The sequence below is a fragment of the Chlorocebus sabaeus genome, chromosome 10, assembly GCF_047675955.1.
Source record: "Chlorocebus sabaeus isolate Y175 chromosome 10, mChlSab1.0.hap1, whole genome shotgun sequence".
Lineage (NCBI taxonomy): Eukaryota > Metazoa > Chordata > Mammalia > Primates > Cercopithecidae > Chlorocebus > Chlorocebus sabaeus.
In genome coordinates, this window is record NC_132913.1 from 69,321,723 (window position 1) to 69,336,741 (window position 15,019).

General features: G+C 34.9%; 1 protein-coding gene across 1 annotated transcript in view; it reads left to right on the forward strand.

Moving 5' to 3' along the window:
• The window catches only part of PPP1R1C (protein phosphatase 1 regulatory inhibitor subunit 1C), a 136,646-nt gene that overhangs the window by 55,978 nt on the left and 65,649 nt on the right, over window positions 1–15,019 (forward strand). Inside the window, exon 3 of the mRNA XM_007965542.3 lies at window positions 14,132–14,169. Within this exon, the coding sequence (XP_007963733.1) occupies window positions 14,132–14,169 (38 nt within the window). The remainder of the gene's footprint in view (window positions 1–14,131; window positions 14,170–15,019) is intronic.

The following is a 15,019-nucleotide window of genomic DNA, read 5'->3' on the forward strand; positions in this document are numbered from 1 at the left end:
GTTTACAATCAGTTCTCTAGATAATTCTCTCAAAAGAAGATAGATTTTTTAAAAAAAACTAGAATTACTGGAATAAGTATTGCTGTTTAAACTGATGTCTTCCCCAAAGAAAACCCATCCATTAAACGAATCAACTTATTTTTCTGGAGCAAACGTGGCAAATTCAAACTCCAAGAAGGCAGAAAAAAATGTACCAGTGATTGAAAATCACAACTGATAAGATGATGCAATAGTTCTTTGGTTCTCATATAAAATGGTTGTGTGGTTGGATAAAATGTGTCTTATAAGAGAAACTGAGTTCCTAAAACTTGAGAATACTAATGAAAAGCAGACTCTTGAGGTTTCAAATAATCTACTTTTTCTGCTCTTCTTTTACTGTGCTTGGAAGTGGCAGCAGAAATTAAGAAATATAAACAGAAAGGTAGTTTGGAAGATTTCCAACCTGAAAGATGAGACAATTCCTGGTTGAGAGTTCTTTTTGAATAAATCAGCATAATCCATCTTGTGTTTTCTTTGTAATTTCCACCACTATTTCCACAGAGAATATCTTATACCAGGTTCTTATTGGTATCCCCTAAAAATGAGCCATTTTAGGGGGTTCAGAGAGATAAAAATATATTAAGTAATGAGGTATGTTCCTACTTTCATCATTTAAAATGGAAAGCTATAAATAATATTGAAAGAAAAATACAGCTGTGTGAATCTTGGCACAACAGGGTAAAACCATTCTTCCAATTTTCTTCTTTTCCTCACATTCCCCTTTCCAGTGCATATAACTTTATTGTTCTGGTGGTTTCAGTTTGGAGCCCAGTTTTGACTAACTCTGAGAACTCAAAGAAAAACACAACTGAAACCACTGCCTAGTGGCTTAACGTGAAGCCCCAAATGATAGGCCTTCAACACAGCCCAGCAAAGGGCTTATAAACAGAACTCATTTTGGAAAGGAGAGTTTGATAAGTCAGGAAGACAGGCTTCACAATAGCTGGCTTAGGAGATTTTTCATAGCCCTACTGCATTTAGCCCTACTAAAAAGAAATTATAATTCTAATCCTCTACTGTAGGTAAGAAATACATGATAGATTTCTGTGGCACTTTGAACAGATTGATTCTATGCTAGAATGCTAATAATACAAGGAAACGACAACTATACATGCAAAATGAAACTGAGCTGTGCATAACAATTTCTTTCGTTTCTCTTTGATTTATTTCCATTCAATTCTGAAGGCTCATGGGTCAATGATTGTTTTGAATTAGTAGATCTAAAGCCTTCTATGGAATTTTTGTTTTTGTCCCCTCCTTATATTGTTCAACTGTAGATTACCTAGTCAATAGTTGTAATCCAAAGGTCACTGTGAAGAAAGAGATTTTACCTTCAAATATGTTAGATATGGTCTACCGCCATACCATCCTGAAAGCGCCCCATCTCATTTGATCTTGGAAGCTAAGCAGGGTTGGGCCTGGTGAGTAGTTGGATGGGAAACATGCTGGATACAAAAATGGTGAATCTACTGAAATGTGATAATTGAGATTTCACTGTTGTTTTCAGATACATGATGGTAAATTCCTTCGGAGACTGTCAAAGATAGCACTGATGTCCTTATGATTAAATCTCTGGGGCAGGCCAGGCGTGGAGGCTCCCGCCTGTAACCCCAGAACTTTAGGAGGCAGAGGCAGGTGGATCATCTGAGGTCATGAGTTCGAGACCAGCCTGGCCAACATGGTGAAACCCCATCTCTACTAATACAAATGTGAGCTGGTTGTGGTGGCGGGCATCTGTAGTCCCAGCTATTCAGGGGGCAGAGGCAGGAGAATCACTTGAGCCTGGGAAGCAGAGGTTGCCATGAGCCAAGATCGTGCCATTGCACTCCAGGCTGGGTAAAAAAAAAAAAAACACCCAACAAAAAAACTTTCAAGGGCACCTCAAAAAGAGGACCATAAATTGTTTTTCTCTGCTGTTACTTCTCTACAGAATTTTTTTTTCCCACAAAGTAGTGCAGGAAAAGATTATAAACAAAAGCTAATGAAAATATACTAAGGTTTTTAATAGTGTCCCAGTTTGCAGCCTTGGCTGAATATAATCTCTTGGCTGCAAACTGGGATACTATTCAACTTATTACACAGAGGGGTGGAACACTAAACTTAGAGAGATGCTAAGCATTCTTTCAGACCCCGAAACATACAGGGGTTTACCTTTTCCTCTGTGAGGCAGAATAGGAAACTGATCATGTATTCCAATAATAAATTGTGCTAGGAAAGTCCCGATTTTAGTTTTAATACGATTCAGTTTACCTCTGATTTGTATCTTTTCTAGGCCTTTCAACTAATCGTCTGCGGTCTTTGTATTTTTAAAATTTACATTCTATTTTCAAGAGATTTCCATATTATTTATTCACTCACCCAGTATAGCTTCAGAAACTCTCAGATATCTTAAGGCAGAGACAAATTGCATGTTTTAATTCCCTGAAGTCTTCAATTTTATCACTCTAGTATTACACAATTGCCAAAATATCTTGTGGATTTTCTGTTCTCCTGTAGTGGTGCTCTGCCAGAGGCCAAATTTGAATTGTGAGCCTCGAGCTCTGAATGTCTCTGCTCTCTGTAGTTTTCTTGCTTCGTCAGGTCTTGCTTTTATAATTTATCCTGTTTTTCTAGTTCTGTTAAGCAATATCATTGACCTGCTGTAAAATGATCCATACTACTTCAAGCAAAACTTCAAAATTTAATATCAAGGCAAGTTTTTTGTTTGTTTACTTTCCTAGTTTTGTGATTATCCGCTATAGTTCCTACTCAGTTTTTTAGTAACTATTCTCCTCTCACAGCCAGGCTCTCAGTGGCTGTATCTCTGATGCTAATGCTTGATTTCACAGAAGTTTATCTTCACCATCTATTTATACCACCTTGCTATCTTGTACTGTTCTTTAAAAAGCCTAATTTTGGTCTTTAGGACTAAATTATCTCTCAGAACTCCACTCCATCTGCTGACTTTATTTCAATTTGGTCTTTTGGATACAAAAGTGCTGCCTCTGCAGCCCACTCTCCACCCTGCAAGCCTCTGCTTGTGTATTCTGTTCATGTGTTAATTCTGAACAGTGTCAGGACTACCTCGTCAGATGCCAGCCTTACCTGGTTCTCTGATCATAGTGTCACACTCTGGCAATAAGTCATCCATTGATCTCACAGCTTTGCCTATTTGTTTGATTCTTCCGGACCCTAGCCAAATTAAACACTACTATTACCTCAATCATATCTGTTCACCTGTCATCCACAAGCCAATGCTTAAACTTTGGCAAAAAACAGAGTATAAAACACATGCAAAACTGATAGGAAATTTCAAAAGAAAAACATTTTAATATAGAAGATTTTTCCACTTCATTTATTAATCTCAGTGTACTCTGCATACATTTCCTAGAGTATGAGTCTTAGAACACATTGAACTACAATTTCATCCAGATTTTGTCACAGCAGTCAACATTTTCTCTTGAGTAACGTTAAAAAGAAGGGAATCAAACACATCCTGCTTTCAGAGAAAAACAAAACGACAGCAGCTGAGCCTCTCATAATCCAGCGAGACACACAGGCTGGATGTGAAAATAACCTATCCCCACCTGAATACTTTGAATTTCATGGAAGAAATTGATGGAGACAGATGCAGTATTTGTTTTAAGCACTAACTCAACAGAAGAGTAAAACAAGTGTATGCATGATTGAGACTTTTATTCTGCAATCTTATTAGTGTTTTCTGTGCAAAATATATTCTTAGTGCCTCCTGAAAGATGGAAGAAAAACTTAAATGCTGACCGGTGTTTAAAGTCTGTGGAATTGTAGCGATCACTCTCTTGTTACAGATTAAAGGAGATGGAGAGATAAAGAATCAGCCTTCAGTAATACTTACCATGACAGGTGTAATACTGTAGTTTAATGAATGACTTTTCCAGTGCAGGCCTATACAGGGAGAAGTGGGAATATTCATAAGGCTTAGCCATGGTTTTTTCTGGCAACTAAATATTATCACCACATCAGTTACGGGATTTCCATTGATAGACATTAAAAAAAAAAAAAAAAAAAAAGTCATGAAATTACTTTATCACCATACTTCATAAACTTACATGGCCTCTATTTTTCAATTTAAACTTACGTGTGAAAAGATGTGGAATTTCCACAGCTGTGCTAGGTGACGCCCACTGCCTTAGAAAACAATTAGACAACACTTCTTAGTCATACATTTTACCACTCTTTAAATACAGTTAAACCATTTGTTTTCTTTTATTTGATATTAAAGTATATATGAGATGTTTTAGATTTAGTGGCGATTGAGAGTTAATATTTTACAAAACCCTTTTTTAAACTGCGATAATACTGGCACAAATCTGTAATCCCAGCTTCTTAGGAGGCTGAGGCAGGAGAATTGCTTGAACCAGGAGGCGGAGGTAGCAGTGAGCCACTGAGATCGTGCCGTTGCACTCCAGCCTGGGTGACAGAGTGAGACTCTGTCTCAAAAAAAAAAAAAAAAAAAACCCACAATAATACAATGATTAATACTGAATATTTTTCTTATATTTTTGACAAAATTATTAAGCATCAATTGTAGATTGATGATTTTTAAATAATAAATTTGATAGAAGTTAAAAGGTATCAAATACCATTGTATCTAACAAAAATGCTAGCAATATAAATAAAAACTTACCTTTTAGTCTTTCTTTGTTGCTCCAGGTAATTCAGGAAATTTCTCTAACCTCTTTCCTAGGATTAGTTTTAAGGGATGGAATAAAAGTAAATCATCAGATTAAAAAAGTGTCAATGAAATGGTGAGAAAAACATGTATCATTGGACACAACTCTAGTCTCTGCCATGGAAGGAAAAGAATATTGGGAAATCTCAATTTCCTTTCTCCTATTAGAGCAGGGATGCTTGGCTCTATCAGCTAATAGTTATTTTTAGACAATGCCAAAGGAATGCTTTGATAAGTGAAATAATCAAGTTTATTTCTTTTGTGTATCATATCATCCCACACAGCGATGGTGGTTTTGAGAAATTTAATTCAATTTCAGTGAATTCTACCTAACTAACTGGTTTAGGATTGCCCACAATCCTACCTTCTCCTCTGACACTCACCTGCTTATGTATCTCGCATTAATATGACGAAAATGAGGCCATCGCCCCAACATAGCAGGCTGCCACTTCGCTGCTCAACCTGCCCTGTTGTAAATTAAGAAAAAGATATTATCCACTTAATCTTAGGATTAGTATTTGTGTTTTAACCTTTTGTCATAAAATTAATTGAAATCACAAAACATACAATTTTTATTAACATGTTCTTAATAAAATAATATCATAATTTATTGACTGATGACTAAAATAGACTGACTTCCTGTCAGCTCATTAGAGTAGCTCCCAAATGAGTGAGCCAAGAAAAAAAAATCATATGTTTGAATTCTAAATAAAATGTAGTAATATGTTTCCCTTTTAAAAAGAAATTTTCTCTTTTTTGATACTCTCCAAAAATTCAGAATAAGAAGGAAATTATTTTGAAGTTATTTTGGAACCAAGAAAAACAAGCTTATTGCACAAAAGTGTATGTTTTTAAAAGAAAGGACTTTTATCTTGATAATTTCATCTGTTCAAGAAAGATATTAGTAAGAAAAATAAACCAATTCTGCTCTTAGAGTAGGATAAAATTAGGTTTGGAAACAATTGTCTACAGTTTCCTCCATCTTCCATTCTGTTTGGAGATGTATAATCTAGTTGTGGTGAAAAATGTTTTCAGCTAAAGGATTTATAAAATGTACAAATATTTGTTTTATTCACTTTGAGTGAATAGTTGATCTTTTATTTTTAAACACTCTAGAATGTATAAATATAAATCGATTTTATTCATTGATAAAATAAAAGTCATTGTAATGATTGATCTTTTTCAATTGTCTGAAAATGGCTGTATCCTTTTTGAATACAACTTAGTGGGTAGAAAAATAGTTTTGTTTACTTCCATGCCTTTGCCTTTGCCATTTGTTATTGCAGGTGAGATTTTCCCACAGTTAATAATTGTCCTTTCTAGCTCTTGTTACCCTCAAGATTTCTTTTTAAATATGATGTTATAAACTTTTACTTCTGTGGTCTGGGTGTAGGGTTATTTTCATTAACTTTCTTGGCATCTGTTTTATTGATAATATTGATGTATCTCTTCACTTATAAAACATTTTCTAACATTTTTTTTAGCCTCTCATTCTAAATCTGCTCTTTTATATATTTTTCCAGATTTTTATTTATTTACTTTTTATTTTATTTATTTATTTATTTATTTTTGAGATGGAGTGTTGCTCTTGTTGCCTAGGCTAGAGTGCAATGGCGTGATCTCAGCTCACCACAACCTCCGCCTCCCAGGTTCAAGCGATTCTCCTGCCTCAGCCTCCTGAGTAGCTGGGACTGCAGGTGCCTGCCATCATGCCTGGCTAATTTTGTATTTTCCTCTGGGATTAGTGCTGGGATTACAGGCATGAGCCACCGCGCCTGGCCAGATTCTTAATCTCTTCCTTATGTCTGTTAACCATTGTTTCACGTATTTCATATCTTTATCTTTTGGTATTGGATTTGGGTAAATTTCTCAGTAATATTTTTGATTTATTAATTTTCTCTTAAATTATTTCCAATCTCAAATTTTTGTTGACATAATTTGTTTCTTTTAACTTTTAATTTGGAAACAATAAAAGATTCACAGAAAGTTTTAAACATAGCCTGGAGAGGTTCCTGGTTCCTTTCACTGAGTTTTCTCTAATGGTAACATTTACAGTACAATAACAAAACCATAAAATTGACATGAGTACATGTGTGCTTATAGTTTGATGGCATTTTATCACTTATGTAGATTTGTATACCTACTATGGCAATCAAATAGAATTATTCCATCACCACAAAGATCTCCCTCTTGCTACTACTTTATAGTTATACCCACTCCTTCCTCATCTCACTATTCTTGATCCCTGGCAACCACTAATCTCTTCTCCATCTTGAATAACAAAATGCCATTCAAGAATATTATATGAATTGAATTACACAGTATGTGACCTTTTGAAATTGGCTTTTTTTTTTCACTGAACATAATGCCCCTGTGTATAGTTAGGTTATTTTGATTTTTATCCACTGTACCAATGTGTGTGTGTGTGTGTGTGTGTGTGTGTTTGTTCTTCTTTTTGAAACAGAGTTTTGCTCTGTCACCCAGGCTGGAGTGCAGTGGTATGATCTCGGCTCACTGCAACTTCTGCTTCCTGGGTTCAAGTGACTGTCCTGCTTCAGCCTCCTCAGTAGCTAGAATTATAGGTGCATGCTACCACACCCGGCTAATTTTCGTATTTTTGGTAAAGACAGGGTTTCAGCATGTTGGCTAGGCTGGTCTTGAACTCCTGACCGCAGGTGATCGGCCTGCCCTGGCATGAACCACCATACCTGGCCCAGTGTGTTTTTTAATTGGTTTATTTGGGCCATTTATATTTAATATAGTTACTGATATGTTAGGACTTACATCTACCACTTTAGTTTTCCAGTTGTCACTTTGATTTTTGTTTCTGCTTTATTTTTTTTTATCTTCACCTAGGTTACTTGAACATTTTTATAATTCCATTTTGATGTATCTATAACATTTTTTAGTTTATCTCTTTGTATGGATTTTTAGCAATTGTGCTATTATGCATACATACTTATCACAGTTTGCTGGTGCCAACTTTTATCAGAGTAAAGTATAGAAACTTCCCTCTAAGTGTCTTTACCATCTCTTACTTATATGATTATCTTAAATATTCCCTCTATATAGGTTGAGAACCATAATTTTTTATCTACGTGTCAAACATAATGTAGACAACTCAAGAGAGGTAGCAAAATGTATGATATTTGCTCACATTTTTGCTTTTTTCATTATTCTTCTTTTCTTCTTTTTCTAAGACTCCTTTTTTCAATCATTTTTTTTTCTAGTTGTAGAGGATTTCCTTTGCCATTCATTTAGGGTATATCTGCTAGTGAGGGTATATCTGCTAGTGACAAATTCTCTTGGTTTCCTTTGTCTAATGGTGGGTAAAGAAATACTTTATTTCTCTTTCATTGCTAAACGATGATTTTACTGAATGTAGAATTCTACAGTTGATAATTCATTTTGTTCAGTACTTGAAAACTGTTGTGCTGCTTCCTTCTGGCTTCATGATTTCTCATGAGAAATTATGCTTTCTTCTTCATCTCTTTGTAAGTCCAAAATATATACATTTTAGAGACATTTTAAAATTGCTCTGATGTTTTCAGATTGCTCTGTTTTCATTTCACCTGGAAGAATTCATATTCCTCTTGCTTTTTAAGCAGTATTCCTAAAAAATAATTTTCCTTTTCTTCTTATGTTTCGAAATTTTAATTTTCAACTCCTTGTGAGTGGAAATTTTCTCTCCTTTATGCTCATTCTTCCTTGTTAATGTTCTTGAGTCTTCCTGTATTCAGTACTATATATACTTTTCATCTAGAATGAGATCATAAGTGGGACATCAAGGACTCCTGTTTTATGATGATACTAGAAGTAAAACAGAGGCAATTACCTAGCTTGTGGTAAGATGTCCACTTTCTCCTGTCTCACTGGATACACAGATCAGTGCCTTTTCTCAACACAGATGAGAGATCCCTGCTTCCACTTCCAGGCAGCAAGTCTGGCCTTTGTCACTTCTTTCACATGAAGTCTGTTCAGCTGAGAGATTAGAAGTTCTAGTTGCCTTGGTTGACTTCTGGATCTAAAGACTTTTAGGCCCATGGTTTCCAACCTGCTTATTGCATTTTGCTTTTCTTGTATTTATGGTCCTTGGAGATGTTTAACTAATTTTCAACTGTGGCTTTATCTTTTTAGTCATCTCTTTTTGTATTTAATCTGCCATTGCTATTGCTTTTGAGCAGAAGAGTCTTCAAAGCATGAACTTACAAGACTGTTTTTATTGGAAGTCCTCCGATTTCCACTAAACTGACTTTTTCCCTCACATTTCCATAATAGCTGCCTAAAATGAAGACTCAAGTGACCCTCTGTTATCTAAATTCATCAAAAGTCTGTATCTTTGGAGTTTAGTCTAAGAAACTGAGTCTCTTCTTACCAAAGCATTCTATATATGGGTCAGTGCTCTTTATTAGCCAATATCCTGAATAAATTATTCATTTCCATGGTTTTAGTTATTGTCTAAGGCTAGTTTCTATAAAATTATATATCTGATTTGACCTTGCCTACCACTTATTTTTAATTTGTCTTATACATATTGTCCTTGAAATAGATATCTTCCCAATCTCTAGAAACCAACAGAGGGAAGTCATACATCCTTATTTTTCCTCTAAGATTTCCTTTGAGCCACTTAGGCAATATTTATAAGAATTTGAGTGTCTGTAGCATTTTAACCTAGTAAATTGATTTTTAAAAATGGAAGTAATGGATTCTGCCTTAAAAAGTTTGCAAACTGAACACTTAAAAATTGTTAAAAGTATTTATTTAGCACCTACTGTGAGCAAATAATTGCACTACTATTGTAATTCGGAATACAGAGAAGCAGCAAACAGATGGTCTGGTTTTATGAAACATAGGCATTAAGATAAATTTATTTGACAGGTTGTTATTGTGTGCCAGCTTCACTATTGTGCTTAGAGATGTGGAAAAGTCAAACATGGAGGATAATCCTCATTCTTTTACCGGTTGCCTGGGGAGATAAAAACACTAATGGACATGATATACGGTATAAGGTGATGCGTTCTATGAGACAGGAGTAAAGGAAGTGCTGTGGGTGTTGGTTGGGGAAGAGATGAGTTCCAATTGAGCATAGGGGAGACATGAATTGGGAAAGATTTCCCAGAGGAAATGCCATTTGAACAGAACTCTGAGGGATAGTAGTATTTGATATGAGGGCAGGAGTTTTCTGGATATGGGGGATAAATGCACAGAAGCAGCAAGCTGGGGGATATGTATAATCAAACAGATACTAGTGGTATTTTCTTTTATATTTCGTTCCATTATCTCCCCACATTCAGTCAGTAAATAAATCAAGGAAAAGTGCTCCCATTATTATGGACTTATTTGAAAATTGTTTAACTCCTCATTTTTTCCTCTAACACATTTTTACTTGCATCAGCTTTCAACAACTTCAACTAAACTTTGAAATATTCTCTTTGCAAGCTCACTCTTGCCTTTCCTTATATCTCTTTAGTTGGCCCTATATAATAATTTAAAATGATATTTTCATGACCTTGTTTTTAGTTACATTGCCTACTTTCTAATCATTACTCTCTGTTGCTCTTCAAAATACACAGAATTCTGACAGTAAGAAAAAAATGTACTCTTAGGGTGACTTTTATTTGTATTTAGTGATTTTTTATTTTTCAAGTTTTTATTAACGGGCTTAATTTTTAAAGAGTTTTAGATTTAAAGAAAAATTAAACAGAGGGCACATTGAGTCCCATGTAGCACCTTCTTCACACATAGTTTTCTTATTCTTAATATTCTAAGTCATTACTATTTGTTACAATTAATAACCCAATAATGATATATTTTTTATTAATTGAAATCCATAGTTTATTGAGATAATTTTATAATGCCCTTTTTTCTGTTCCAGAATCCCATCTAGGATACCTCATTACATATAATTATCATGTCTCTTTAGGCTCCTCTTGGCTATGACAATTTCTCAGACTTTTCTTGTTTTTCATGACCTTAACAGTTTCGAAGAGTACTGGTCAGCAATCTTGTACAATGCCCTTGTATCGGAATTTATCTGATGCTTTTCTCATGACTAGACTGGGCTTAAGTGGTTTGAGGAGGAGGATCATTGATATAAAGTCCCACCTTCATAGCATCATATCAAGGGATCAACATAAATTATGACTTGTGTTGACCTTGGTCACCTGGCAGAATTAAGTTTCCCCACCATAAAGAGACTCATTTCCTCTTGCTCCTTTTCCATACTGCACTCTTTGGAAGGAACTTATAGTCTGTACTTAAGGAGTGGGAAATTGTGCTCTCATTTTTTCATTTTTTTATTCCTCAAAACAAACTATGAGAAAACGAGGAAGGCAGAGTCAGAATTATTGTTCTTCCTCTTTCCCATTTCACACATGAGGAAAACTCTGTATTTCAGGAATTTTACATGGCTTAAGTGTGGTCACGACAGACAAATGGAAGAAACAGTATTAGATATCATGTATGCTCTCCAGTGCTTTCTCCAAGACAGATTTTTCTGCCAGCCTCAACCATGGCTCTTTAGGTTTTCCTTAGTGTTCTGTCTGTGCATTCTACCCATTTCTTAGTATTTACAGTTCTCATTCTATTATAGTTGACTTTTCCTTATGTTTTGACAATGTTCTTCATGTTTCCTTTGCTCTTACACTTCATTTTTGTAGGCACTTAATTTTTTATTACAACTAGTTTTCCAAAATTGAATGAGATATCATTGACTAAGACAAGGAGACGCTGGGTGTTTGTAGTTTATGTGTGTATCCACATGCATTCTCATTGTCCTGTTCCTTTCATGAATTTAAATATCTTAAGAGTATTCTAACTAATCAATACTCAAAACAGAAATTTCTGTTTCTATCTTCATCTTTAATGATGACAACATTTCTTAAAATGTTTTATTTAAATGGGTTTTACATTTTCCTTCCAAACCAAGAAATTTCTTCTTTCAGACTAAATGGTCCTTGAGAAATGGAGAAATATAGACAAGATATGGCTGGAGTAGCTACAAAAGCCTCTTTCAGAAAATTTGTATTTTTTGATTATGGATAATCTGCTAACAAACTGATTTTCTTCAACCCTGCTCCAAAATAGTATATATATATTTTTTCTGGTTTGATGAGAGAGCTAAACAATATTTGAAGACAGGGGTATATTTTTATGTTTCATGTGCTATCCAGTTTCCTAAAGACTTCTGGGACTGCCAATGGGGTCAGAATTTGAGGCCCTGAGGAAAAAGAAAGGAGATATTATTAAGGACATTTTTATGTTTTTATGTAAAGAGCTGGCAAGATTTGCATATATTTTGGGAGTCTTCTCCTTTGGTTATAACCTTCTTGGTACAAATTAGAGAGAAACTGTATTTGTGGTGGTCTGTTGTCCCATTGCATGTGCTGATGTGCATGGCGTGTGTGTGTGCATGCGTGTGTGTCTATATGAGGTTCTTGGGAAGCAGAAAACATTAACCTCCCCAATTTAGTAACAATCTATTAAGAAAAATAGAAATACATTTAAATCAGTGAATCTCAAGAAAACTATGATCTGTTATTGGCTTCCCTTGTACTTTTGTCTGAGTCAATGTTACCTGAAAAGTGAGTTATTTAATTTTCACTTTTCAATTTCAAGACAAGAATATAAGACTGATTTTTTTAATCCTTGCCTTCACAACATAAATAATTTAATAAGCATAACTCAACAGCAACAACAGAACAAACATTTTTTCATTGAAATATTTAATAAGTGAAGCCCTCATAGTTGCCTTGGGAAAACACTGGTTTAGTGGGTGTTGTAGTGAGACAGTAGGAAAAGTAAAAATCTGAATGATCAGATCCCATTGTGTTTCTAAAACATAAAGTTATAGGTCCTGGGTTGGATTTTTTAAATTCCTAATCAAAAGCAAAATATTAAGAAACCCCACTGGTATTTAATAATCCAATAGATCACAGTACCACATTGTTACAGTGGATCATATTTGATATTTTGTGATAGCAAAAAAATGTTGCAGACAGGATTGCTCAATTTAATATATTCATAGCTGCCTGAAAATGCCCTACATACTTACAGTTATTGCATCAGACACTTGTGATTGCCACACTAAACTGTCTGTCCTCCCTTATATAAAGAAAGTACAATTTATCAGAAGTTTCTTTTTAACATTTAGTAACCAAGATATCAGATTAGAATAAACAATGGTTCCATATACTATTCCCATTCTAGCTGTTTAGTCAGTTTGTTCTCTTACTATATGAAATACCAACTTCATGCATGGTTGGATTTATAGAGAAATTATACTATGTATATGTATATATTTGTGTGTATATATATCCACATACATACATATATACTGCTTTTTGTTATAAAAGTAATACATGCTCATTATAAAAAGAAAAGCAGTACAGTTAGGGATAAAACAGAATATGTTATTCAGTCACTTCAGGATAACTACAGTTAACATATTGGGTAGTCCTCTATGCATATATGTATCACTCTATCTACATATATCTATCCTTTATTAAATAAAAATACCATTCATTTAGTTTTGAAATATTTTTCACTTACATGGCATATATTTTCATGTTAATACAGATCTACATCATTGTCTTTAAGCAGATATTCTTTGATGAACTTCTCATTCAGTTTTTGAATCATGGGGTTAGTCTTTGAGCCTTGGGCCTAGTAGCATAAGGATCAGGAAAGGGGAGCTAGGTCAAGAAGCCAAGAGGCAGATGCCATACAATGTAGGTGACAAAGTAAAAAAGAAACCCAGCCCAGAACATCTTCCTGCTGTGGAAGGGGCATGTGTAAGCATCTCTTCCTCCACGTCACCACTCCTCACAACCCTTCATACACAGCACAATCATAAGAAGCTACCCAAGCACTGTCATAAGAAATATTTGATGGAGCACTTAGTTCTTTCCAGATACATATCTAGAGAGGGTACTGCCTTCCTTGTAGTCATGGTGATTGGACTGAGTGGGAAAGGAGATTTGATTTGGGTAGTGACAAACTTGAGGAAATTTGACAAAGACTCTCATTAATGGATAGCAGCAGCAGCAGCAGCAGCACAATCATTGAGGAGAGGAGGTTGCTGACACCTTAAGTGTAAGGCTGATGACACCTAACTTTGTTCCAAGAGTCACTTCCCTGGCCCCCTTTCTGAACTGCTGAAAGGTGAGAAATCTGGGATGTCAAGAAGAAAGCTTTTTCTGTACCTTTTTTAAACCTTTGGGAGAAGGTTGTATCAGAAGGGAACCTCTCACCTCTGTCCTCCTCTCCTTCCTAGCTGTAAGTTATAGTTTTTGTATAAAGCAATTATTAAATCATTTTTATCTGTGTTGTTGAAAATGTTAATATATGTATTACAAGAAAGAATATTACATGCCTAATACATTATACCTATTTCTCTTACAGAAATAGATGACAAGAGGGTGCCCAACACACAAGGAGAAGTAAGTTTTTAAAAATATTTTTGTATAAATGTGTTCAAATCAATTAAAATGCAAAAATTTGCTTGATTTGATGTGATATAAATAATATGATACAACTGTAATAAAACTTTAGATTGCTCCTTCTGACTGAATAAACAGTAATATAGTGTCACTAAAATCTCTGCCTCTCGGTTACCTTTATTCTCTACCTACGTAATGCTAAGCCCTGAAAAAACTTTTAAAATAAAACATCACTTTTAATGGCAAAATATGGTATTGACAACTTCAATTTATTGAGTGATTATATATACACACCACAGGCTAAGCCACGTAATGTTGGAATCCCAGAGCAAGGAGATGAGGGTGGAGGGATGACACCTTTTAAAGGGTCTTCTGGTATGTGGAGTCAAAAGTCTGAGGCCAGAGTCTAGGGGGACTGAAGTCCTCCAAAGCCTGAGTAACCAGCTCCAAGGGGTTCACCTAGAAATGTACTCAGATTTAAATTCAGCAGGCTGTCTGAACACTGTCAGAACACTGTCACTCCCTATTCCCTCCACATACATGTGTAGGAGTTTATATAGAAAATAGGAACCAGGAGAGGTTAGGAGAGTATATAATAGAGAATGTATGAAACACAAAGTGAATAAACTAGTTCCCAGAAATGAAATAAATATTGAATAGGATGCTGTACAGAGTTACTAATCAATTCCCTTGATTGCAGGAGTAGGCATACAGCAATACTTAAAGAGAAAAATGTAGAATGGGCAAAATATCAAATAGTGTATCACAAGACTTTTCTGAAAATTTTGTGAGATAGCGAAAGTGGAAATGCTTTGAAAACTAAACTCTTACATAAATACAAAGTAGTTTT